Source organism: Diadema antillarum, unplaced genomic scaffold, assembly GCF_040938485.1.
Source record: "Diadema antillarum isolate AM-2024a unplaced genomic scaffold, OU_Dant_1.0 scf00000139, whole genome shotgun sequence".
Lineage (NCBI taxonomy): Eukaryota > Metazoa > Echinodermata > Echinoidea > Diadematoida > Diadematidae > Diadema > Diadema antillarum.
The window spans coordinates 516,541-541,844 of NW_027271028.1; the positions used below are offsets into that span (position 1 = coordinate 516,541).

General features: G+C 37.5%; 1 protein-coding gene across 1 annotated transcript; it reads right to left on the reverse strand.

Annotated features, from left to right (window-relative positions):
• Positions 1-1,204: 1,204 nt before the first annotated feature.
• LOC139721118 (uncharacterized) lies at positions 1,205-25,304 on the reverse strand. The gene is made up of 4 exons (XM_071632448.1): positions 25,095-25,304; positions 5,059-5,175; positions 1,247-4,541; positions 1,205-1,214 (listed from the first exon to the last, which is right to left on the reverse strand). The coding sequence occupies exons 2-4, from the start codon at positions 5,165-5,167 to the stop codon at positions 1,205-1,207; spliced, it is 3,414 nt and encodes a 1,137-aa protein (XP_071488549.1). The 5' UTR covers positions 5,168-5,175; positions 25,095-25,304.

The window sequence follows — 25,304 nt, forward strand, 5'->3', positions numbered from 1 at the left end:
CTGCAGTCTTTATCTTATCTTCTCTTTTGACTTGTGTGGGCGATCAAAACTAGAACTCTCCTTCACACACACACACACACACATACACACACACGCACACACACACACACACACACACACACACACAATTTACCCATATGTATTGTTTTAAGCAGAATAATGCTGTAAGAAATCGTTTTCTTTTGTATGTTAATGCAGCCCCGATGGTCAATCAATCGTACAGAAAGCTCAGCCAATAAAATACCTGTTGAAATCTATAGCTACGCCTGACGCTCCTTTCTCCTTCTCAATATTGTTATATGGCTATTATGGAGAAGCAATTACAAATACAAGTGGTGCTTGTGAAAAAAAAGTAGAAAATTGCAATAGGAATAGCAGTAGAATTGCAAAGATGACTGTAATAGTACAATATACCGAGAGTTGTCTCACTGACACTGTTGCATGTACTAGAAACGGTAGTCATGGTAGTAAGGTAAATAACGATGAAGAAGGAAAAGCAGCTGCGTTTATCGTTATTGCTTTCTACAACATCTGTCTTACGGTGTTGATGATATGTGATATAATACATGATATGTTCTGGTGAAATATCACAATATGATATGTAGTCCTAATGTTTCAATTTGACATGACTCGGACTCGGCTAATAACAGTAGTTTTGCAACCAATTACTAGTACACGGCACATACATTTACGTACGTTAGTTGTTTAATCACACTTTTATTTGAAACTCATCTGCAGTTAATTCAGCCTGTTATTACTCACCGTAGAAATCGTTGTTTCGCCCCCAGCTGCCAAACTTCTGACTCCAAACACATCAGATTCAGTCAGGGCCTGATGTCTGGTGTCCAAGCAATTTGCGTTTTTGCGCGATCCTTTCTCACTTGACTTCGCTATCACGAGGTTTTCGTAAGCATTGAATGATGTCGTCTGTTTGGAGGAGTCCTCAACCTGTTTTACGACATTTTCATTTTTCCTTTGAATATGTACATCCTCGGAGAAAAACTGATTCATGGTTGCTGAGTCGTGAATTGGCGAATTTGTGTTACCCATGATAGCTTGTAATTCTCTTCGCGATCTCAGACTAGTTGGTTTGCCTTCCTTTCGATCTTCCTTCATTTCGTCTTTCGTCTCTGATGTCGAAGTGTCTTGACCTCTTGTATCGACGGAATCGTTGTCGGCAGTCAGCCGTTCAGGCTGTGGTGGGTTACGGATTTCTGGCGTTTGTTCAATCACAGTATCACATAACGTTGGTTTGTTTTTCAAAGTCGTCTGCGTACTTGTATTGTTTCCCGCCGAATCAGAGCTTATGGCGGCTCTGGTGGCATCACTCTGAACTGGAGCTGTCCTGCCATTTCCTGCATACGTCACTCCCGGGTAAGTATGTTGACTTTGTGGTTTAGCATTCATTGGTGTGGTTGTCTCGTGAACATTTGGAGCGTCCTTACAGGGTGTGTTTGAAACATTCTTCGCTTCGATCTTATTTGACGCATAATTTGTCAACATGTTGACGTCTTCGTCATCGTGAGTTTGGTCATTTCTCTGCACATCACCAGGACGTTTACCTTGACATGAGTTTGAATGTTTAGCTGGGGCCCTCTTCATGCGAAACATTTTCTGTAACTTTGATGTCACTTTTTGCACTTCCGGGTCAGCCAAATCGATATCAGCGTCATCCACTGCTACTCCGGGGACAGATGCTGATGGCGACGGCGCTTTGGTTTCATTTTCGTCCCTGCCTCTGACGGCTGATATCAATGTATCCTTCTTAGGCAAACTAGGTTGGTCTCTTTCTGGTGACAAGCTCTTTTGATGACTGGTGGAAGAGCTCGACTTCGACGAGCTTCTCTTGGCTCGAAACACGGACTGAAGCTTCTTTGTGACCGTCTGCACTTCGGAATCGAGTAAATCGATATCAACATCTGGCGGTGTAAATTGTTTACTGTCACATACGTCTTTATTTGTTTTTACTTTTTCCCTTATCTGCAACGCAGTTTCTTGTGGCTCTGTGTAAGTACTTGAGACCGCACTGTCCTTTGTTTTCGTTTTTGACGTCGATGAAAGAATTGAGGAGGGATTATGGTCAAAGGAACTATGAGTATTTTCGGAACGCTTTGATGCACTTTCATTAACAGTCGATTGTGTGAGGTTCTCCAAAGGTTCACAAACACCCTGAGAAGAAGAAATATCCGGAAATCTTAGTTCACCTTTGCCCGTTTCAATTCCTGTACTTGTCTGAGCATCATTCTGGGTTAAATGTTCACCAGAGTGCGGTCCTACGTTTAAGATGGGCGGACAACTCTTTCTGAAGGAGTCTAAATCTTTGTCACTGTTTGTGGATACAGGAGGGAGAGAAGAATCAGCTGAGAGTCTGTGTCTGTGGACTCTCCTGTTAGCCTTCTCCTCGACAGACCCCATACTCCTTTTGCTCGATAGCTTTCTTCGGCGAAAACCGGACTGCATCTTTCCTGAAAGCCTGGGGTCACTGAACGCCAATCCATCTGCTGCTAATGTCTCAAAACCTTGTGAAGTGGTCTCCGGCGCAATATTCTTATATCTTAAGCTTCGTTCATTCCCAAGTCTTCCAGAATCCTCTGATTTTGAGCGATGCTGAAGAACGAGATGATCTGATTTTTCATGCGGTGAGCTGGCCGTCGGCATGGCCAGCTTAATCTCTGTCCGGTCAGTTCTAGCAATGTCACTGTCCGTTGTAGGTTTGCAAAGAGTTCCCATGTCTTCAGATCCCTTTGCGCGCAAAGATTGTGTGTCACTTTCCATTTCTAACAGATCAATTCTTTTTACTTTCGGTTCTATTTTGGACTTACTGGTTCGGTCTTCATGAACGAGTTCACTTGCGTCATTCTTTTCGACCTGTCCTGCATTAGAGTCTCTCGATTCGGACTTTACTTCATTTCTATTGGGTTTCAAGCACTCATCTTTCATTATTGCTTGTAGAGTTTCTTCAGTTCCTATTGGGGCACTAAATAGCTCTTTGGAAGAAGAACAAAGTCTGATAAAACCTGCCAGAACTTGACGTCTTTCCATGGTTGGCTCTTCGAAAGAAGGTTTAGGCTCAGTGGTGCGTGCTCGGCTTAGATGATTACGATGCTTCCCTGCCGTGTATTCTTCAGAGCTCTTTGCCTTCCGCACCGCATTCGGATGTTTCACTTCCGGTTCATCAAGTGAGCTATGATCGACATCCGTATCTTGGCAACCACTGTCACTGCTGGAAATTACTGCTTTCCTAAATCGTGCTTTCACTTTTCTCCTCATGTTTTCTAACACCTTGTTCTGGTCCTCAATGCAAGTCGGGACATCCTCGGAATCGCTGGTTCTGGGAAATGGACACGCCCACTGCTCTGAACGCAAAGTATTGGCATCAGCAGCGTACTCACTCAACGTCTGCAGGTCTGTCATCTGTGTCGTCTGATTTAGAGGTACAGGTTCTTGGTCTCCACTCTTTTGGCGGCAAGATGTCTCGGAAGGCGATGTTTCTTCCACGCTTTTCAACAGATTGTGAAACGTTGGGAGACTTTTGAAATATTCCTTGCCTTCGATGTATCCGCTGAAATCCTCGTAATGTGGTTCGAAACCAAACGATCCTTTATCGTCACTTAGATCAGACGACCCATCACGTTGTCCAAACTTCACATCCAGTCTCTTATTGTCTTGTCCTACATTATGCCGTGCTCCCTTTTCGTCCATATATTCTCTCTCATGTGAATTTTGCAGGCAAATATCCGAAGAGTATAAGTTATCGCTATTTGCAACATAAGGAGGCTCACTAATGTGTTTTGAAGTATGAAAGCTTTCGATTTTATTCGCAATTGTATCAAGTACTTGAAGAGAGGTTGCATCAACCGTTATGTCCTCTATGACTTCTGATTTTGTGGAATCTTGCCGACCTGAGCTCTGCCATTCTTTTTCCTCGTGTATCAACTTTCGGAGTTCATCAAAAGAGCTATGCTTTCCGATCGAAGCAATGTTCACTGCACACGTTGCTCCATGTGCATCACAAACATATTCTGACTCGTCCACAGCTTGGTTGCTAGGCGTGGTTGACGAGTCCTCCACTGTCTGTGCACTACATGGATGGAATGCATGGCTGGTCACGTGATCATCGTCATAACTTTTAACGCGTTTCTGTCTTCGTAGCAAGTTTCCACCGCGCGCTTTTCTGGTGATTGTACTCGCTGTGTGCTCTCGTTGTTCATTGGTATCTTGTACTGACAGATTTTTCAAAGTTGAACTACCATCACTTTCTGACGAGAAGTTTAATGTTTCTGATGGTTCTAGAACGTGACATTCGGTTGCAAGACGGTGATCACGTTCGGGAGATGGTGTAGTTACAACTGTCTCGTTAGGAACTTGGTTGTTATGATCGGTGGAAGGAGTGACTGGGCCGGATATTGAAGAAGAGTTTGAATCAAGCACGATGAATACTTCGGATCGGTAACGGGGTTGTCTAGGAGCAATGAGTTTCAGTGATACAGTTGAGTCGTGTTTGACTTGTATGGCGGAAATTGCGTCATGTCTGGAGAGATCTTCAGAAAAAGATACAGGAAAGAAAACATCTATTCATGGAGCCGTCTTACAGTCGAGATTTGAGGATTCGGTACTGCTTTCGTCACAATGAAAACTAACTTAGATATCTTGGTTGTTTAATTGCATTCTATATATTATGACAACAGTAAAACTAATTTTAGGAAATGCATATGTGTATGAACGTTCAAAAATGTTTTAAGTTGTCATATAGGATGACGTCAGGAAACGTTCAACATTACTCGAAGGTCACACTGAATATTACCGCGGAGGTATTTCATGACTGTACCTTCTTTATAGCACAATAGCTGATGCTGGCAATAGACACTTGAATTTAACGTCGTAAACCATGATGGTAACGCAGTCGAGTATCTTTCTAGTACTTTGCATAGAATGTTTAGTTACAGCAACTTCAATCACCTTCTTTGTTAGTTTTACTTGCATTTACTTCCAAAGATGAAGGCAGTAACTTTAGATGTGAAAAATAAATCAAAGCATCCAAACATACTTCCAACTTACTTTTCTTCCCACCATTGAAAGTGAGCTCGATGGAAACAGGCGAGGTGTTCGCCGGTAACAAGGTTTGTCTTGCCTCCATGCTGGTACTTCTGGGAGAGCAGTACGTCATACAGCTTCCTTGATAGAAATAGTTTGAGAAAGATACATAAAGATACATCATTCAGGGCTGAAATGTGGTACATGATGTCCTCAAATTATTACACAGATATTGATTACAAGAGTTTTTTCTTTAGCCTTGGTCCCAAATCTAAATAAATAAATGAATTAAATATATATATATATATATATTATATATATATATATATACATATATATAATATGTATAAAATATATATATATACATATATATAATATATTTATATATATATATATATATATATATATATATATATATATATGTGTGTGTGTGTGTGTGTGTATAATATATATATTTATATATTGCTTCTGTGGAAAAACAACAACAGCTACCAGCGAGGTGTTATGAAACAATATATTCAGCTGTCAGGCTCGGGAGTAATTTCGTCGTAAAGCTCATTAAAAGGGCATTCCAGACGATTTCCACAATTTATCATCATGTAGTACATAAATCGACAGCTCCATGTATAGACATGTGGAATTTATTGTGGTCTTTGAGCAGAGAAATCAATACTCTGAAAAACCAAAAACAAATTACACTAAGCAAAGATGAAGACATAGGAGCCTCACATACATGTATTTCAGAAATGTAGCAATGTAATTCCATTGCAATACCATGTGCTTAACAAGTTCACCTGTGTAGAATTTATGCATGCTTTCTTCTTTTGTTCTACTTCCTTGAGTCACTACTCATGCATTCCTATTATGGTGAGGCTGACATGTCATCATCCTTGTTCATTGTGATTTGTTATAAATTTCGAAAACACTTGTATTTCCTCATCCCAATCACTATACGTTATAAAACTCTGCACCCAGTTTAACCAATTCATTTCATTTCATTTCATTTCATTTCATTCATTTATTTAAGCACGGTAACTAGATTCAGCCAATGGCTGCTTTTCAACATGTCCGTGCACGGATAAACACACATAGAAATATACAATACAATACAAAAGAAAAATGAAAGTAAAAGATAATCAGTCAGATACTACAAACAAATACACAACATTTAGTTTGTGTATCTGTATCACTTGTATTATCTTGCAAATTCCGAATACATAATAATAATGATTTTTATAATAATGATAATAATAATAATAATAATAATAATAATAATAATAATAATAATAATTCAATTCAATTCAACTTTATTTTCACCTCCATCAAAATGAACAAAAAAATTATGTACATTGCATATGCACGGGATATTTGTGATACAGAACAACATTTGAAAAGGTACATAAAAAAATTATGAAAATGAGAAGTAGATGCGATTACATCTTTGTTGAATACATAAAGCGTATAATACAAGTCAACTAAGGATGAGGATGGAAGTGGAGGGTCCCACTAAGAAGCAAAGCTTGTACGATATGGGACCCTCAGAAAATACACAAAACATCAATATAAAACACAATAAACGAACCGATGTCAACTGACATCAAGATGATTGGGAAGAGAAAAAGAGAGAAAAAAAGGGGGAAAAAGGGGGGAACTACAGCATGTGCCATCGTGGACGCAAGCAATCTAGATTTCATAATGTAAAATAAGTGATAAAATACAAGCTGGATTGAATGTAATGCAAAACATTTTTTTATACGTAGTTATGTTGGTAAGAATGCAGGAGAAAGAGAAAAACACATCGTTATATTTAGAACACAAACAGGAACATACTTAGGAGGACTTATGTAAAAAAGAATGATGACTTGACTGAGATGATAAAGGGAAACTAACTCTGTTGTAATGTTACTGGGAAGTGAATTGTGAAAAGTGAATAATAATAACATGATGAACATGGTAACAATATACAATGTAATGATTCAAAAAGAAGATAGAGAGAAAAAAGATCATAAAGTCATACAATGCGTAAACTTTTGTTATCAAGTATTGATAACAAAATAACGGTTTATATTCTGTTTAAAGCTGTCATGATATGTGGGTTTCAGCTTAAGATCAGTTCGTAATTCATTCCGTAATTTCGCCCTCATAGCTCAAACTATACTTCTTAAAACATGTGTGTAACCGAGGTAACATAGTTATAGTTGTTTGTAGTTTATAGTTTATAGTTGTTTACATGTAAAAGTCTGAAAATCATCCGAAGATCTCCTTTAAAAGAGTACGCAAATATTTTCGCATAATGACGCTAAATCCCAGAATGGATGTCGGCGAACCGTATGTCGTGTGCCAAAAGTCAAAACGTCATGTGGATTATAAAACTCTTATTTGAAGAAGAAGAGGCAGAAGAAGAGGAAGAAGAAGAAGTGAAAGTCAAGTAGTGGAAACTGTTAATGTTCGTTCGTTATAGTAGAAGTAGTTATTGGAATTAGATTTCATTTGTAGATTTCATTTGTAGATTTCATTTGTAGAGGGCAGGCAAATTGAAGAAAACTCTTACCTCATCCGTCACCCCTCTGCTTAATAACCTTTTGCTTTCATTGTAGTTTTACTATAATAGTGGTAGTGGTAGTAAATAGTAGTAAAAATAGTAGTAGTAGCAGTAGCAGCAGATAATGTAGTCATTGTTGCTAATTTCGTCGCTGACTGAAATAGAATTGGCATTACTGATATGACCATTCTGTGTGATATGTTAAAGTAATTACGCTACAACTGATGAGAAATCAATAAATCGCCATATCAAAAGCAATCTAAGAACAGGAATGTATATCACTGTTGGTCGCTAAGAGGTCAAATGTCAAATGAATATTCATGAAAGAGAGGAGGACTTGCTGTTGCTGCTAACCATAGACACAGTCTGGTTCTTATACACCAAATCACACATCAAATTGTCCACTATTACATTCTCGCAGATGATTTTTTTTTTCATCTTTTCTATTTTGCTGATATAATGTATTCTTTTAGGAAAGAAACTTGTCTAGAGCTGGAATTATATCATTATCACTTGATTAGAATTAGGATCTAGGTTTTGTATTTCCCCTTTTTTTCAGCTGTGCGTGACTTTTCCTCCTAGGTGTGTTTTAAACAAGATACCGAGGTAGCACGTACAGACTGCTGATAAACACAGTGCGCCTCTGAAGAAGAAACATGGTCATTTTGCGCGAAAAGAGCTGCCCTGCTCCTCAGAAGCAAATTAGATAGTATGCACAATCTTTCAATGAAATGGTGAACGTGGACATGGCAAGGTTTCTACAAGGGTTCATGAATGCCGTGATAAATATTATTACTACGCTCACTGCGTAGCGGTGGATTGGTACACCATGTTGTCATAAATCATGTCTTTGCCAACTTACGAGGATACATTAGCTTCTTCACGCTTTTGACGCGTGCAAACTTCACGCCCAGCTTGATCTTTTGTCAACACTTGTCCCAAATTCTCACGCTTTTCTCCATGAAGATGTAAACAACCAAATAAAGAGAATTAAGAGAGGTAGACTCTCGGAATAGTTTTAAATAACCAAAGATTCATGGAGTTTTGTGTTGGACTATAAGAGGCGATATGTTTTCTTTTCATTTTATTTTTGTAAGAAAGAAATCCATGCGTGCAAGGGGAGGGGTTGCGCTTGAAATAACATGGCATGGTCGCTGCAACTGACAACATCTTCAATCTACTGAAAACCATGACATGAGATTTTTTGAAAGTCTTCAAGCACCACACAGAAGATCGACGCCTTAGCCTTGCTCGTGCTAACTCTAATTCACGGGAAATCGCGCTCTTTTCCCAACCACTCACAGAGATTCATGTGGCAGCGCCAACGAGGAAATCTCGGCTCTCTCGAGCTAACTTCCCTACGATTGAGGGCGGTGGCGATGATATGCCCTCATCTCGCCGCCAAGTGATTAAAGCCCGTATCCGAGGTTCCCACCCAACGCCTAACACTCTTCTTACCCCTGGGCAGGTCACTGAAAGGGTTTAATCAAAGCAGTCTTAAGATTTTCAGTCATACTTTCTAGCATCGTGAATTTCACAGGGAGAAATGACACTTGCCGTCATCGAGATGTTGCTCTTAGTGCAGACATGTAACACGTCGAACACTCGAACATTAACGTCGAGTTTTCTGCGTTTTCATTATCCGTTCGTATACATCTACATAGTGCATTACAATCTGAATTCAGCCTACAATAGGTGTTTTTTTTTTTCATAACAATTCCTGGTTGATATCTGACTCTTCCACTATAAAGAAAATCACAAATATTGTAATTCCACTCGCATTTAGGTATCACTGGATTTAGCAAACAATAAGCTCACATATTAAGGCACAATGCTCATTATGTAGAGAAGGCAGAAAAATGAAAAGCCTTATTTCTAGCAGTGGACGAAACAAAAAGTTCCATGGCTTTTCCCTAAATTTTAAACTCGTGTTATTCTAATCTCTAGGACAGTCATAGTTGATAAAATGACGGTGATCTCCTCAAGATGTTTTGTCGAATCAAAATTACGAATTTGACAATGCTGTAATTAAGCAATTTTGATGGAAAACGTACATTGTTCGATAATCACCACATGAAGCTTTGCTTTCTAGTGCATAGGAGATTATATATATAATATGTATTGATATAAGTACACGTAATGATGCTATTTCTGAAGGACAGCCTCTAACGAGGTGTTTTATCCTAGAAAGTCAGCCCTGCCTGGTGATCGTTAGACATTAGATGAACATGATTATCGCCAGTTTTCTTCGTTTATATTAAGCATTGTGACTTGGATTCAATCTCATAATAGCAAGGTAGATGGTATAATATAAAATCACCACCTGTATCCGTAAATCAGAATTTCAACCAAGATCTTGTTTTCCATTGTAGATGAAACACGAGGATAAGAAAACATAACGCACGTTGCATCAACGTCTCTGTATACTCGGAACTCATTTGATGAAATTCTTTTCAAAGCCTTGATTGTGAAGATTTCATAGCAATGGTCGACGGAGCAAATGAAGTAATTTCTGACCTGTCACGGTATCTAGTGAATCTGAAAAGATGTATAACCAAGCAAAGAATGAAACACTCTTATGAACAACTATAATAAAGGCAGATATTTAATACTGCTTTGCTAGAGCATTCTCATCCACCCCCCTATAAATCGCATTGACAATTTTTAACCGCACATGGTAGATATTCCGCGTTCTTTTCAAGTCCAAGAAACCACCAAATAGCGAGATGAATTAATCTTCCTAGCCCAAACTTTGCTCACGCCTGAAAAGATGAATTGTTTCGGTGCAGTGAACGGTCGTATGTGGAAAGCGCGGGAGGCGGGAGGATTTCAGAAGCTATAAATTTGTCATGTCGAGTATACTGCAGATAGGCGTCACCATGACAATCCAATAATTCCACTCTATTAACATCGGCTTGCGTCGCGCGGGAAAAAGAGAAAGACAGTCACGATGATGAACTTTATACCCGTCATAAGTCTAAAAGCCAAAACAACGAGCCTCAAATGCGTATGAGGAAAAGAATGGCGACTGTGAAATATGAACAATTAGGTCTATTATACCTTTTGATCGTGGGTATCATTGCACTGATGTGTACATCAACGCATGCCTGAGTTTGTGCTAGATGACTGTTTTCAGTGAATCAAACAGTGGAAGTCATTTACCCCTGTGTTATAATCACCAAGACTTAACTGAATCTAAACGAAGAGCTCTACAGATGCCACAGCACATCACATATAGCAATGTATAGGACGCTGTGTCTTATCATTATACTGGTAAATCGTATTACTCATTACCATAAAACGAAAAGAAATGACACTTTTTAAATGACGGCGAGAGAGTAACTGCGATATCATGTCGAGCAACACAAAACTATCTGTAGTGATTTGCTCTTACATCTAATATTAAGTTTTGATGCACATAATACATCATATTATATCATATGTTATATCATAATTATCATAATATTGTAAAATCATGTCATGCCATGCCATCACGTTCGTGGTCTTCTGAATTTTGACTTTTTGCTCACGAATCAAATTTTGAAATCTTATCAAATCAATTTTGAATCAAAATCAAATGGAAATATAAGATGATAGTAACTTACGAACATGATTTAACACGATGTAGTGTTCGTGTCTCCCCAAGGTCGTCTCACCAGTATCATAAAAGTTTCTTTTTGAGACACACGTCATCAATTTTTTTTTCTTGTTCATTTCGCCCAAATTAAGTCATCTATACATGAAACTTTTCTTCAAAGGTTTGAAAGATCGAAAGGTCGAAAGGTGTGTCAATGTAACCGAGTGCTTTCATCTAAGCAGAATTTGCAACTGCCTACAGGAACCACATAAATGTAGAATCCAAGAAAGGTGGATTTCGTTACAACATTGAGCACCAAAAACTCTCGAGTCGAACATGTTGATTGATGAACTGACGTCATTATTACGCCATGACGAATACACATGGGTATCTATATTAAGACTGAAAATGACTGTTTGCTCACCTTTTAGATATGATCCTTACAATTGGGTGTGTATTAAATAGCGAGTTGCAACTCTAATCTTGCGACGGAGGTATGAGGCAGAAAAAAAAATGTCGTTCTGCGCATGCGTGAGACAGCTGATTCCATTACCCAACCAGGGAGGAGGCGGGTCCTAAACACTATAGCATCACAGATCTAAACCTCGCTAATGACACAAAATGGGCCAATGACTTATCACTACATACACCTGTCCTTTCTGTAACAAGTAATTTGACAAAGCATAATATCACATTGATAAAGGGATACCAATATAGGGGGGAAATCCGACTGTTACCGTGTGTTCAAGGAATGCGCGTTCCACAATTTTATATCCCCGAGACTTTAAAGGGATCGTATAGTTTTGGTTGAGACCTAATTTCAGGTTTCTAACATTTTTTGATGAGATAATGAGAAACCTCTTATGAAACATGAAAGAACATGTAATTCTTTGAGGAATTCAACGTTTATTTGATGAAATTGGTTTTGAAATGGCTGAGATATAAAAAAGCGATTCTAATAAAGTGTGGGACCCACACTATATTATGATCGCTTTGTTTTACTTTGTTTTTGGATGTTTCAGTCATTCCAAACCCGATTTTCATCAAATAAACTTTGAATTCCTCTTAAAATAGTATGCTCTGTACTACATCGTCATTGTTTTCTTGGTATCTCGCAAAAAGTTAAAAGCCCGGTTCTCATCTCCACCAATACTGTACCATCCCTTTAAACTGAGTTGTCCATGTGCATGATCATAATTCCTTATCAATACAATTACTTAATTAAGTTTGTGATGAATAGTGTTTTTGAGGATTGTTTGTGAGTATGGTAAGGAAATATTGATGGACAAAGATCCTACTGATTATTCACACCTACAAGAATAATACAGAGTTGCGTTTCTGCCATTTTCTTCCAAGTTTTTCCCCTGTTTTTGATACACAAGATAAGAAAGGTGAGAGATGACAGAACAAGCAAAACGAATAATGAAGGAATAGTTAGTGGATCGTCAAGCTAGGTGACTAGGGTTAGGAGCAGCAACCGAACTATGTGAAGCATGTTAAGCCCCGCTGATAGCACAGTCAGCTCTCGCTTCGCCATCTGCCAATCACATGGAATTACTAAATCGGCAACACGAACATAGATCTGTGTTTACATGAATGGATATCCTCACGTCATCTTTCATAAGTCAAATTACTCCATGAAATGTTAAAGAGCATACAATTCTAAGAGGAGGTCAAAGTTTATCTAATGAAAATCGGTTTTGAAATGGCTGCGATATCCAAAAAAAGAAAAGTGGTCCTAACATGCTTTGGATATCTCAGCCATTTCAACCCAATTTTCCTCAAATAAACTTTGAATTCCTCTTAGAATTATATGCTATATGCTAATAGAAGTTTCTCATTATCTCACAAAGAAGTTGGAAATCGGAAGCCCCATCTAAAAAAAAAACACCAACAACTATAAAAACAACTATATCATCCTTTTAATGCGGGTTTTCCCTAAATCCTTTGACCCATGACCCAACGGCAAATACTTGATAACAGGCACTAATAGCTGGTATCTAATTAACTACGTCATAGCCTAATATAGAGGCCAAAGAATGAGCACAGTAACAGAAAGCGTCAACGTATTTACGGGACGTGGACATTTTTCTCTCCCTCATTCTGTCAGCATGGCAGTTTGCCATTCTCTTATTCCTCTATATCTATCTATTTCTATCCCTCATATACGTGTGTGTGTATGTATGTATATATGTATTTATATGTATATATCTATGTATATGTATATGAATAAGATTATGTACGTTTTGAATATACATATATATATATATATATATATATATATATATATATATATATATATATATATATATGAAGACTAGCAGAGTGTTATGTTTATTGCATATAAACCAACATACCATTAAGTTAAAAACAGCGACTATTCTAAGTCTTTATCGATCATGAGTGTATTACGCACTACAATTCTTTCCCGCATAAATTGCGTTGTTGACATGACTGGTCTTATTCTGCCAAGATATCACGATATTTACTCGCTGAATATGTTGTACAGTGTACATTCACCATCGACTTACATCTGGGTGAGAAGATTTGAAAACAAGAGCTATTGATTGTGAATCATTGCACATAGCATCCTCTGAAATGGTTACGCGGGCTCCACGCAGTATCCATCAACAACTATGGCAACAATACGTTCTGCTGTTGCTATGGTAACCTTAGATTTCTCATGCAGAGCGCGCGTCATTGTTTGCAGGTTGATGTGGCTTCATCTCTTCAATTTGTTGACGAGAGAACTGATCATACATAGTTCGCCACGTTGACATTAGGTGATGACGGGTAAATATATTTTGTATTGTACTTCTCTTGCCTGTCTTGAGTCGTTTAAAGTGACAACGGAGTTATGAAGCACAAACGGAACAATGATAACTTCTGAAGAAAATCAATCGTTTGTCATAATACTGGGCCTGTGTTCTAACTTCAAAATAACCCCGCAACTAACTTCATAATAAGATAGCACGTATGTCAAGGACATCACACATATAGAATATTGTCAAATCTATTGATCTCCTGCTTACTGCAAGCATATTTTAGGAGAGGAGAGAAACAAAATAATTCAATGATCGCTTAATGATAATTACGAGTTCTCTCCTTCCCTCTTTCTCTCCCTCTCTCTCTCTCCCTTCTCTCTCTCTCTCTCTCTCTCTCCCTTTCTCTCTCACCCACTCTTTCTCTTTCCCTCTCTAACTTTCAATACATCATGCCTGTATATAGGTATATAATCTACATATATATATATATATATATATATATATATATATATATATAGTCACGGAGTGTAAGATAAACAGACGATACACCTTTTTATTGTAGTTATTTGACGTGATCAGTTAGCCCTTGAAATGCAAAAAACTGCATCAGATCATGATATGAACGATATGCACCTACAAACGAGGCAAACCAGTGAAATATTCCCCGGAATAACATACTATTATTATCGCGTGAAATAAAAGAACAATGCAATCGCATTACATTCACAAACGTCACAATCACAATGGCCACGCGGATACAATGAGCTTTAAGTGACAGCTGTCTAATGATTGGCAAGTCCTTCCCCTGATTAAACATGGGTCCGTCAGCCCAGCTGTTCTTACAAGTACACATAAAACACCGTACGTTTCCACGTTTATATTGACTGTGTATATGTTTTCTGAGACAACATGGCTGTATTACCAACGTGTGAATGATTACAAGTAGGCGAGTTACAGATGTAGCTGTACCATGCACCCATTGCATGTTCAGAATCCAGCTGTGTATCTTTCATTCTTATGTTGTTACCGGTAGAAGTAGGAACACAAGGAGATAGTCATAGAAGTCATTACTACAAGACTGTAAAGGTCAAGCGAATAATACTGAAAATACTATTTCTTTGGGAATAATAATTTTACTCTAAATATCATTAATTTCTCGCAAAGCATGAAATAGCGCTTCGGTGACGACCTCAATATATGCCTGAGGTCGATATGTTTTAGCCTTTGTATATCTTGATCGATCAAGAAAGAACAAGACCTTGAGAACGAACGAGGTATGTCCCCATACAGCTAGGGTACCCCGGCAGAGTACGAGGCAACTTTCCTGGTTCATTGCTCAGCAGCAATTGAATAGATCATGATATCTTTTGTATCTACTGAGATCGGCATGGCTATAAACTCGTCCTTCAAACACCATTACCATTTGTTGTCATGGTTACTACGCGATTGCTTTTGATATCATCGTATCTATCAGATAAAGCTCAGTATAGGTTTATAGTGAATTCATTTCGGCAAGCAACTCCGGAGTGTCTGTGTGTGTGTGTGTGTGTGTGTGTGTGTGTGTGTGTGTGTGTGTGTGTGTGTGTGTGTGTGTGTGTGTGTGTGGCGTGTGTGTGTTCTTTCTTCTTTTCCACCATTACGTTCTTTCCTTTTTAAGTTGGAAATGCAACAACAAAATTAATTGCCCTGACTCCAATATTGATTTGAATGTGAAGACCCAATTACGCTTTCTCTTTTTTTTTTCTTCTTAAACAAAAACAAATGAAACCCCTCTGAAAAATGGCAATGTCACTCCGCAAGGTTAAAAAATCCTACCAATATATACACCATACAAGTACACTTACATCACAGCTAAAATGATTTTCTTTGAAATAACACAAAGTGCTAAACTGTCATGATGACATTACTTGCTGAATCCTCAATACCCAATACACAGGCCCCCAATGTATTTTGGCTATTCTATCGCATATGATAGTCTCGCACTCTACCACTTAATAATTATGTCTGCATCAGTCACGCCTGTATTTATCTTATCAAACAATGTTTTGTCTAGATCGAATATATTCATGTTCACTATATCATTCGCTCTTTATCTCTTGATCAATATTTGTCAATTTTATAATTTCAATTTTCTCAGCATTTATTTTGAAATGAATGCAGAAAAAATGCAACATACATAAACAGTATAAGTCGGTGACAATTGAAATAAAATGCTTACTATGCTTACAGTAGCTCAAGTTGCATGTTTTTCAAGATAGTGGCTGATAGTCTGTTGGATTTTGATATGGCTACTGGAAATAAAGTTTATTACGACTTTAAACTATATTTCTGTTTGAGTAACATGTTAATCATATCCATTCAACCCGATCGTTCAAGTTTACTATTGCCATTTTTTTGTACGTGTTCGGATGTACGTCTGGAATATTGCCGATGACATAGGTCCTATAAGCTGATTTATGAATAAAATGAGCCATGAATAAAAACAATGAGTGCATAAAATGGATAATGCAAAGTCGTAATTGTCATTGACAATGTATATAATTCCTTTGTATAATCATAACATTCGCGCTATAGCACTGCACGCTTGTATACAATCCCTGCGAAGCACTCGTATGCATTGAAATACATTGGTAATTGCTACGAACTCATGCGTGTTTCGCTCTAGCTTGTTCTTTTATTATCATCATTATTATAAGCTTCGAGTACATTTTCTTCTGCTTGGTTGGGGACCCCAACAGAAGATCGTCAGATGTTCAAACAGGAGACGTGGCTGTCTGGATCCTTCACAGCACACTAAGCAGGTGCGACAAATATCAAGACATATCACAGTATCAGTGAAGACGGTACACCATGCAGTACACTGTGCAAGAAGGAGCGATATCAAACTTTCCGTTTACACCCTATCAGGGGGCTACATATTGTATGTGAACCTTAGAAATCCTAGTTCTTTGACATTCATACACTTCTATGAACTGTTATGTTTAATATCCGTGCCGAACTTGAGGAAACCAGTTACATTATAGCTTGGCCTCACAACTCAGCTATTCAGGATACATTCATTGAAATAATTATCGCCCAAGGATACACAGGCATCTATCTAGTCTCTGAAGGGAGGTTACTACTGTATATTGATTAGATTAAAATCATGGCTTTTCACAACTAAACTGATCTCCATCACACAATCAGACCTTTTTAGATCATTCCGCTTAATTAGTTAGCATCCTTCACTTTCCACACTGTCTCTTTCTAGAATGACCAATTACGTTTATCTGTGCTTAGTTGGCTTCTTCACAATGATACAGACCAATGTGCATCACAAGCACACCCTCCCTAAAAGCCAACGAATTTGAACCCCCCCCCCCAAAAAAAAAAAAATGCATCCTAACACAATACATTGCATCTGAAAAAGAACAAGTTTAAAAGGTTTGAAAAGGTCTGTCAAAATTATCTACGTATCATTGTCTAATGTGAATAGTACATGTGAGCGGTTCTACACCTTTCCACTTCCAAGTTTTCCCGTAACTTCCCTTATCATAAAAAAAAATTTGAAAACAAAAGGCTTTTGTTGTTTTTACTCCCACACAGCATCATAAAATCAGCCAGTGGCACAAAGAGAGTGTTTTTAATGACTGAATGAAATGGGTAATTTCCAAAGTTCATCCTCATTAGTGGAAAGCGGCACGCCGGACACAAGTTTGCAAGAAGTTTAATGTATAACGTAAACACGTTGGTGTTGCAGACAATTTTACTTCACAGTCAACATAGGTATATATATTGGTGAAATTCACTTGTATTTGGTTGTGGGTGTTGAAAAAAAAAAGTCATTTTGATATGAAACAAGATAAATCCCCCTCTCTAGTGGCTTGCATAATTGCGATTTTATCAATATACCTCTAGAGTTCCTGAAGCACCATTTGTGATGACGTCATCTAAGAGGCGATAGCTCTGAAAATTTGACCCCTGGTCCTTCTTGTGTCCTCAATTCTGACTAAATCGCCTCAAGATGACACTTATGTGCGTCTGACCCTTCTATCTCTCATCCAATCAGTGTTCTGATTCTACTGACAGGTAATACTTCTACAAATGATAATTTTATATAGACTGACATTATATAGATTCAAACTCTTGTCATATCTAGCATGACAAGTAAGAACACAGAAAAGCTTTCATAATTTGCACTGAAATATGTTTCAAAAAGTCGTGATGGCCACCAACCAATTAAGAATGGCTAATAGAAAGATATGAATTTTACTTAACCCAAACATCATTGCTATAACTTGTTTTTGAGCCTGTGTGCAGGATTTGTGTGTAGTTAATTCCCGGGGTATCTTTAACCAACAAATTACCAAAGTGCCAAAACTATGTATGATATCTCCATCTCATTCTATCTCAATTGCCATTCCAGAAGTTTGTCTTTGAGTTGCCTGATCTGACGACTATAGTTTATGCAGGGAGGTGGGAAGAGATCCCACCTCCTTGGTTTATGCAAGACCAATTTAACATGCAGAAGCAGCAATGGCAGATATAGCAGAAAGAATAGCTCATCACCCTGATTTTAATTGTCCGTAGGTCACTATCAAAATGAGCTACATGACGTCCGCGCGTATTACAGTATTTGACTCGTTGATGAGTTTGATATTTGATATTGTAGAGTGATAGAATAATGGCGCTATAGATTGGCTAGCCCAGGATCAAACTCTTCAGAAATTCATAGTCAGCCATGTTTGTCTAGTGGATGGGCCTAAAGACCAAAGGATTACTCTCTCATCGATTACAAGCCGAGACAAATCCGCGGTTTCCTGCTCCCGTTAAAAACGAGTAATCCCAGAGATTTTGTGGGAACGAATTTCAGCATCACAGCGCTTTTTTAGAGGGTTTTAGCTCTGACGATGAGTTTCGCGCATCTAAGATCATAACGGTTGGACACTTCATCACATTATCACACTATCTGCGGTCTATATAGCTTGATGGTTCTTTATATGCTGGTATGAAAGTCATATTAGATGTAAATTCCACCGTATAATCAGGTTGGCGGTAGAGACTACCTCCCTTCTTTGACCTTCATCGAGAAATTTCAATTTAAACTGATTACATTCAAATTACCGTACGAGTAGAAACTATTGTAATCCCATTTTTCTTCAACCACTGGATATAGAGAACTAACGTATGGTCAAAAGAAACGTGATCAACCGGTCGTTTATAATAGCTGAATGCAAATTCATTACTGCGTCCAATCTATAAATCGTTATAGAGCCAACCACGAAAACACGAAAAAAACAAAACAAAACCGTTTTGATGCTTTCTAGTAAGCGCGTGATGTCTGACCAGAAAATTGATCGGTGAGGAATAAAATTCCCGCAGATCAGAAATCAATTCAGATTTGCTTTGCTTGCCGAGCTTAATAAAGCACACATCAATAAAACTACAAATTAAAGTCATCAAAACACTCAATCTCATGGCATAAGGAAGAATTCCTCCTACCTTCCTTAAGGAGATCTTCCCATGCTCTTCCTACTCAGTATTCCTCAACCATGTGCCAGTATTTAATAGCTGCAGAAAAGAAAATAACAGCTATGATATTTCGTACTAACCTGAATAAAATGTTCAATTACCCTGTACGTTTATAGCCATTAAACATCAAACTTAGCCATAGATGTGTATGCTTGTGTGGGTGTATGAAAATATGTGATGCATGTGTTTAAGTTTTTGCCAACGGGAGGTGTACGCTGTATATGTGAGGGGTAAAAATGTCGAGTGTGTTCAAGAGTGTAATTGTATCCGTTTTTTACTTGTATTACGATCCATGAATGTTTTAATGTCTGACCTTTTTTTTGATAGTGCTTTGGAAAATTGAGTTGTGAAATGAATAAGCAATGTTACAATGTTATCATATGATTATATCTGTTCTGTAATGTAAGCTGTTTTTTATAAGCAATTTTTATGTGATATTGTTATGTTGTGTTGTATCACTGTGTAAACTACCTCAATTCGGCCTTGTTAGGCTGCCATGGTAGTTGTTTTTACGCCATGAATAAATTAGCAAATCATTAGCAGTAAACAGCTATGATGTGCGTGTGGTTTGCTAGAAGGACACCGTTTCTTAGGTCCGCATGCCTACTGATGTGAGAAAATGGAGTGTTGTTTTTCTACAGATATTTGACACACTGATTTAGATAGACCTCTGTGATACCAATGGATTCTACTAGTTCTCTCTCTGCATCTACCTGTCTATAAATTCTGTAATATCTCTTTATCTGTGGATTAAGTATTATTATCTAAATACCTGTCCATTATATCTATCCCTATTTTTTTTTTCAGACAGAACATATGACTGGAATCCGACATTTATCCAAGCTCCGATATCACAATAAATTGAAATAATTGCTTTATCACTTTCCACTAAAACGAGACGACTTTCAGTGGCCTAAGCATGAACCTGTTGAATGTGGTCTTGATTAAGACTAATTGCTACCAAAGAAAGTCAAGTGAAGTTAAGTCATCCCACTTCTTACGTTTCTGTATCACGATATAAATCTGACGCCGCTGCAGGGTTATGGATTAGATTTGAAACGCTTGATTTACAGTTTGCATACTAGAATTTCAAGTTCATCAAAAACTGAGAATATTGAATTAACAAGTGTCATGTTCCTATTACAGTTCGTTGATCAAACAGTTAGGTGGTAGAAGTAACGTAATTTTTGACTGAGGAGTGCACTATACATTAAGCTCAAAATCGCGCAAACAGTCTGTGTATTCCTAATGTATCGAACACGTTTTGGCAGGAAAACGATCACTTCTTCTTGGAAGCTGTCATATGATTATGTGCTTTGCGACAACAGACTCATTGTTGTGTAACATAAAAGTCACTATTGGAAGCCTCTTTTCCTAGAAACTCCAAGGAAAGACATAAGATATCCATTACATGGATTTATTACATTAAAGAAAATGAATCCTGCAGTTGTTTCTGCCTTTTGTAGAATTATGACAATAGTGATGAGAACATCTACGGCAATGATTACATACCTCACTGAAATACATCAACAGGTATACGCGCTCTTAACATAATTATGCCATTGGGAAGAGTTGCCGGGAAATAAAAACACGAGTATCTGGGCATTGTAATGGACAAATCATGTGCGTAACGCAAGCTTTGTTAATCAAATTAGAAACGTGTGCACCCCTCCATTCATTGATAGCCGAAGGTGTCAAATAAGAGAGGAATCACAAGCCAAAGTGGGAACACCATTGACGCCCATGCTAATTAGCTCTTCGCGCTTTCAGTTTCAATGTCAACACAATTTGCGAGCGGCGCCAATTATTTGACGTACGAGAGTAGAATATGGCAACAAAGAACATATTGTCATAATGACAAAAGGAAATGCAGCAGGTTGTCTTTGTCACGTGGGTTGTTACTTATCCCTATTTGTGGCTAGATTTGATGGATAAGAAGTATGATGATGAAAATTTCCTGCAATGAGCTACCGAGCGCAGATCGGATGTCTATCACTAATTCAACATCAATCATCAAACATAAAAATACCCATAAATAAGTGATAATAAACATATAAATTTATTGTATGACTGCTATTATAGTCACAACGCTTTGTCAATACAATGGGTATACTCATTCACAAATGACTAAAGAATGACGCACGAGTTATTCTCTCGGCTAGAGGGTAGAATGAACAGCAGCAGAGACGTGAAGAAATTGAAAATAAACCACCCTCTATTAGTGGTATGACAGATCTCTCTTTCACTAATTAGTGGGGATTTTATCGCAGGAGAAGCCTTGGAAAGCAGTTGTTTGATGTAAAATTCAACGTTGCCCTCTATACACGATGATAGAAGTAAATTATGCTGCGTGTTATTTTGTATCATCACATGCGTTCTGTGTGATCTTGGAATGCGCGATATATGCTTATAATAATTGAATTGTTAAGTGTGTGTGAGAGTAACGTATGTACTTTTTGTAATAACAGCGAAGAAACAAGTATGCATATATTTTGTTCTTGTATATATTCAAACGAAATATGGTCAAAACTTGAGCTTTGGCTGTCCCGTAATGCTATTCATATATTAAGCTTACAAATCAACATAAATTATTTGGTTTTTATGGACGTAATAACAGTGCCCTCAATTGCATTATGATTATAGTAAGGAAAGAAATTTTTAAAGCCAAATGCAAAAATTGTTTGCCAGTTTTTGAAGAAATCATGTAAGCGATAAAAAGTTATTATGATATGGAAAAGTATATATGTAAAACAAATCTGAAAAAAAGAAATTTATGAAAAAGTGGTTACATTTTACTAAATGTTTCTGATTGTGTTTTCTTATGAAATGATTTGTCAGGTAATTTTCTGACACTTTGAAAAGAATTTGCAATTTATGATTGATATTTGTAACTGTTTGCTGTTCTTATTGTATTTAGAATGGCCAAGAATATCATGTGTTAAATCTGCATGTACATACATATCTCTTTTTGTATATATTTGTGTGTATGATATTATTTAATAAAGGAACCCTGTGGAAGGGGGGGAAAAAAGTGTGTGTGAGAGTGCACTACATGTATTTGCGAACCTGCCTAGCTGAAAGGAAAATTACACAATCCCTGTTAGATCTGCGTGCTTCATCAATGGGTGAAAATAAATACAGAGATAAATACATGGAGATCGAATAAGTATATATATTAATAGAAAGAATTAGAATTATTAATATAGAAGGATAACCCATATTATAAAGAATGGATAACGATAAAGTGAAGGAATATATAACTGAACGGAATAGACAGATGAAAGAATATATTCACAAACAAAATATAGAATGGATGAAAACGAATAAATTGATAAATGTTTATAAAAGAATGAAAACATATCATATTAGTAGATAAGATGAATGATGAAAAATGATGATAGGATGATTCGAGAAATTAATAAATCAGTCTGTGCGTTTGCGCTCGTAAGTAGATGGTATCGACACCAACATGACCAATGTACTCACAAGCTTAGCACGATGGACTGCGCCACATCCTGTTCAATAATGAACGGAAACCAAATAGAATGCTGGATGGTTCGGGTCAGACCTGAAATAAGAAACAGAGAAAGGTCCATGATTTTAAATAATCTCGTAAATATCAATAGCGAAATTTAAATTAGAAGGAAGATTATGACAGCATTCCCTCGCAAGTCTAACGCTAGCCTACATACTAAATTTCATTTGTATGAGAGGTATAAAAAAGAAATTCTTGTCCTTCTAATCTAATGATTGTTTCTGTTTGTCTGTCGTTGTTGTTGGTTCTTTTTATTCGGAAGTGAGGATTGTAGTTGCTTTATTGATACGATGTTTTCATTAACATACGTGTATATAGACTCAAATAAAATATGACAGTTGAATGCTGATGACATCATTGAGTCAGTAAATTTACAGCTGGCGACCAAAAACACGATTGCTAAAGCACTTGAAACCTCCTTAGCTTTTACGTCCGCTTTCGTTGAACTTATACCACAAATATTCCGTTTGTTTGACCTGACTTTATTTGTTTAAGCCACAACTTAGACTTGATGTAAAACTGCCCTTCAGATTTACTGGAAGGAGGTTTCGGGTGCGATAGCTCTGTGTTCTAATGAGTCGCTTAACTGCTTTTTCATCATCGTCATTTGCTGTAGTTACAATCTTTTCCTTTTAAATCAATTGCCACTAATCAAGGGTATCCAATATTTGCGACAGATTTTAAAAGAAAATATCAAAATGCGTATACATGATTATGTAGACACAAAATAGTGATTTTCCATATACATATACATAAACGCAATGTGAATGCTCCAGATCATCTAGTAATGGCATTAGCAAGCAAGTATATATAATGTATACATAATGTTAATTGTGAGCATCCTTCAAGCGTTTCCAAAGTATCTTATCTACCATATGAGAAAAGACGCTTAAACTTCCATTTTTCGCATGGTTTCTTGCCTGCTTATACCCGTGTTCTTTCCGACGAGTGAATATAGAATATATATATATATATATATATATACCTTGTATAAAATCAATCTAGTTTAGGGCCCCACTCACAAGCTCTAGTTGCCTCAAATGGGTCCTGGTGTTGATCGGTTAAACATGATGTGCATTTACACTGTATATGCATTGTTTTTGTTTTTACTGTGTACATAATGTACTTATTATTTTTAGTGCCGAATAAATTGAATTAAATTGAATTGAATTGAATTGAATTGAATTGAATTGAATTGAATTGAATTGAATCGAATCGAATCGAATTGAATTGAATTGAATTGAATTAAATAGTATGTTGTGAATCGCAAAATTGATGTTCATCAAACATTATTTTGACGTTCAAGTTAATCATCGCCATTTGATATGATACATGGAGTAAGAAATGGGTCCACTGTACTCTTGCAATCATTCTATTCTGATAAAAGAGTTCAAAGACGCCATGGAACTTTAGTGGTTTCGTTTTTCCAGGAGAGTGACGGGATAAAGTCCACTCAGCATCAGGCAATTCCGATGTCTTTGCACATAAGTCATTCTCTGCGCGTGTAATCTTACATGTGCAAACACATGATAAGCGCTTCACTGCAAGCGACATGCTCCTTATTGATATAGCTCCGTTAAGTTGCACTCTGTAAATTTTGTCTGTAGACTTTGCAAGTGAGTTTTTTCCCCACCCAAGTATATCAGAACAATACTTCTCTGTAGTCGACTTCATTCTTTATGATGTCATTATGGCCACTTTAAGGTTATCAGCCCCATATAATGTCATGGAGATGCTTTTCTGTGGTCATACACGTTCACTTTACTGAACTACAACAATCAGGGCGAGTTATTCCGTCAGACATAGCTGTTCAAAGTTCATTAAAACTACATAAAGGCAGGTTGAATGTGAAAACAATTAATCGTAGCCTACGTAAGAAGAGTGCTGTGAAGACAGAACAGTGCAGTTTAACATACGGTTCTGCTAAATGAGTACCAATGATTTGTGCAAATTGTATACATACCACTATTACATGTCTTGAATGGTTCCAGCTGTTCAATCCTTGCGAGCTATGAACCCGAAAAGTGTATTATAGATCTACGATGACCTTCCGCGAATGATGAGAGACCCTTGTTACAGTGTCACAATTCCAGCATGATTTGGTGTTCCACCACCACTATCATCTCGAACCTTGTTTTCAGCCGTGTCCTCCAGGGTTTCCCAGGCGACGAGACGCCATGATGACATGCCTACCACTTCTCTTCACACACTTGATGAGTAGTTTGATTCATCTCGAAATAGAGTGGCTTCCATCAATACTGCGCTCCAATCCATACGACCCAAGAGTGTCAGAAACCCTATTCATACCCGGTGTGTAACAAGATCAACAATTCTGTGACT

Bases quoted from the DNA above. Each gene is read 5' to 3' on its own strand.
- LOC139721118 (XM_071632448.1), bottom strand. From the start codon at position 5,167: ATGACGTACTGCTCTCCCAGAAGTACCAGCATGGAGGCAAGACAAACC. The intron at 4,542-5,058 runs GTAAGTTGGAAG...CTTTTTCTGAAG, and splicing joins TTTCAATGGTGGGAAGAAAA to ATCTCTCCAGACATGACGCA.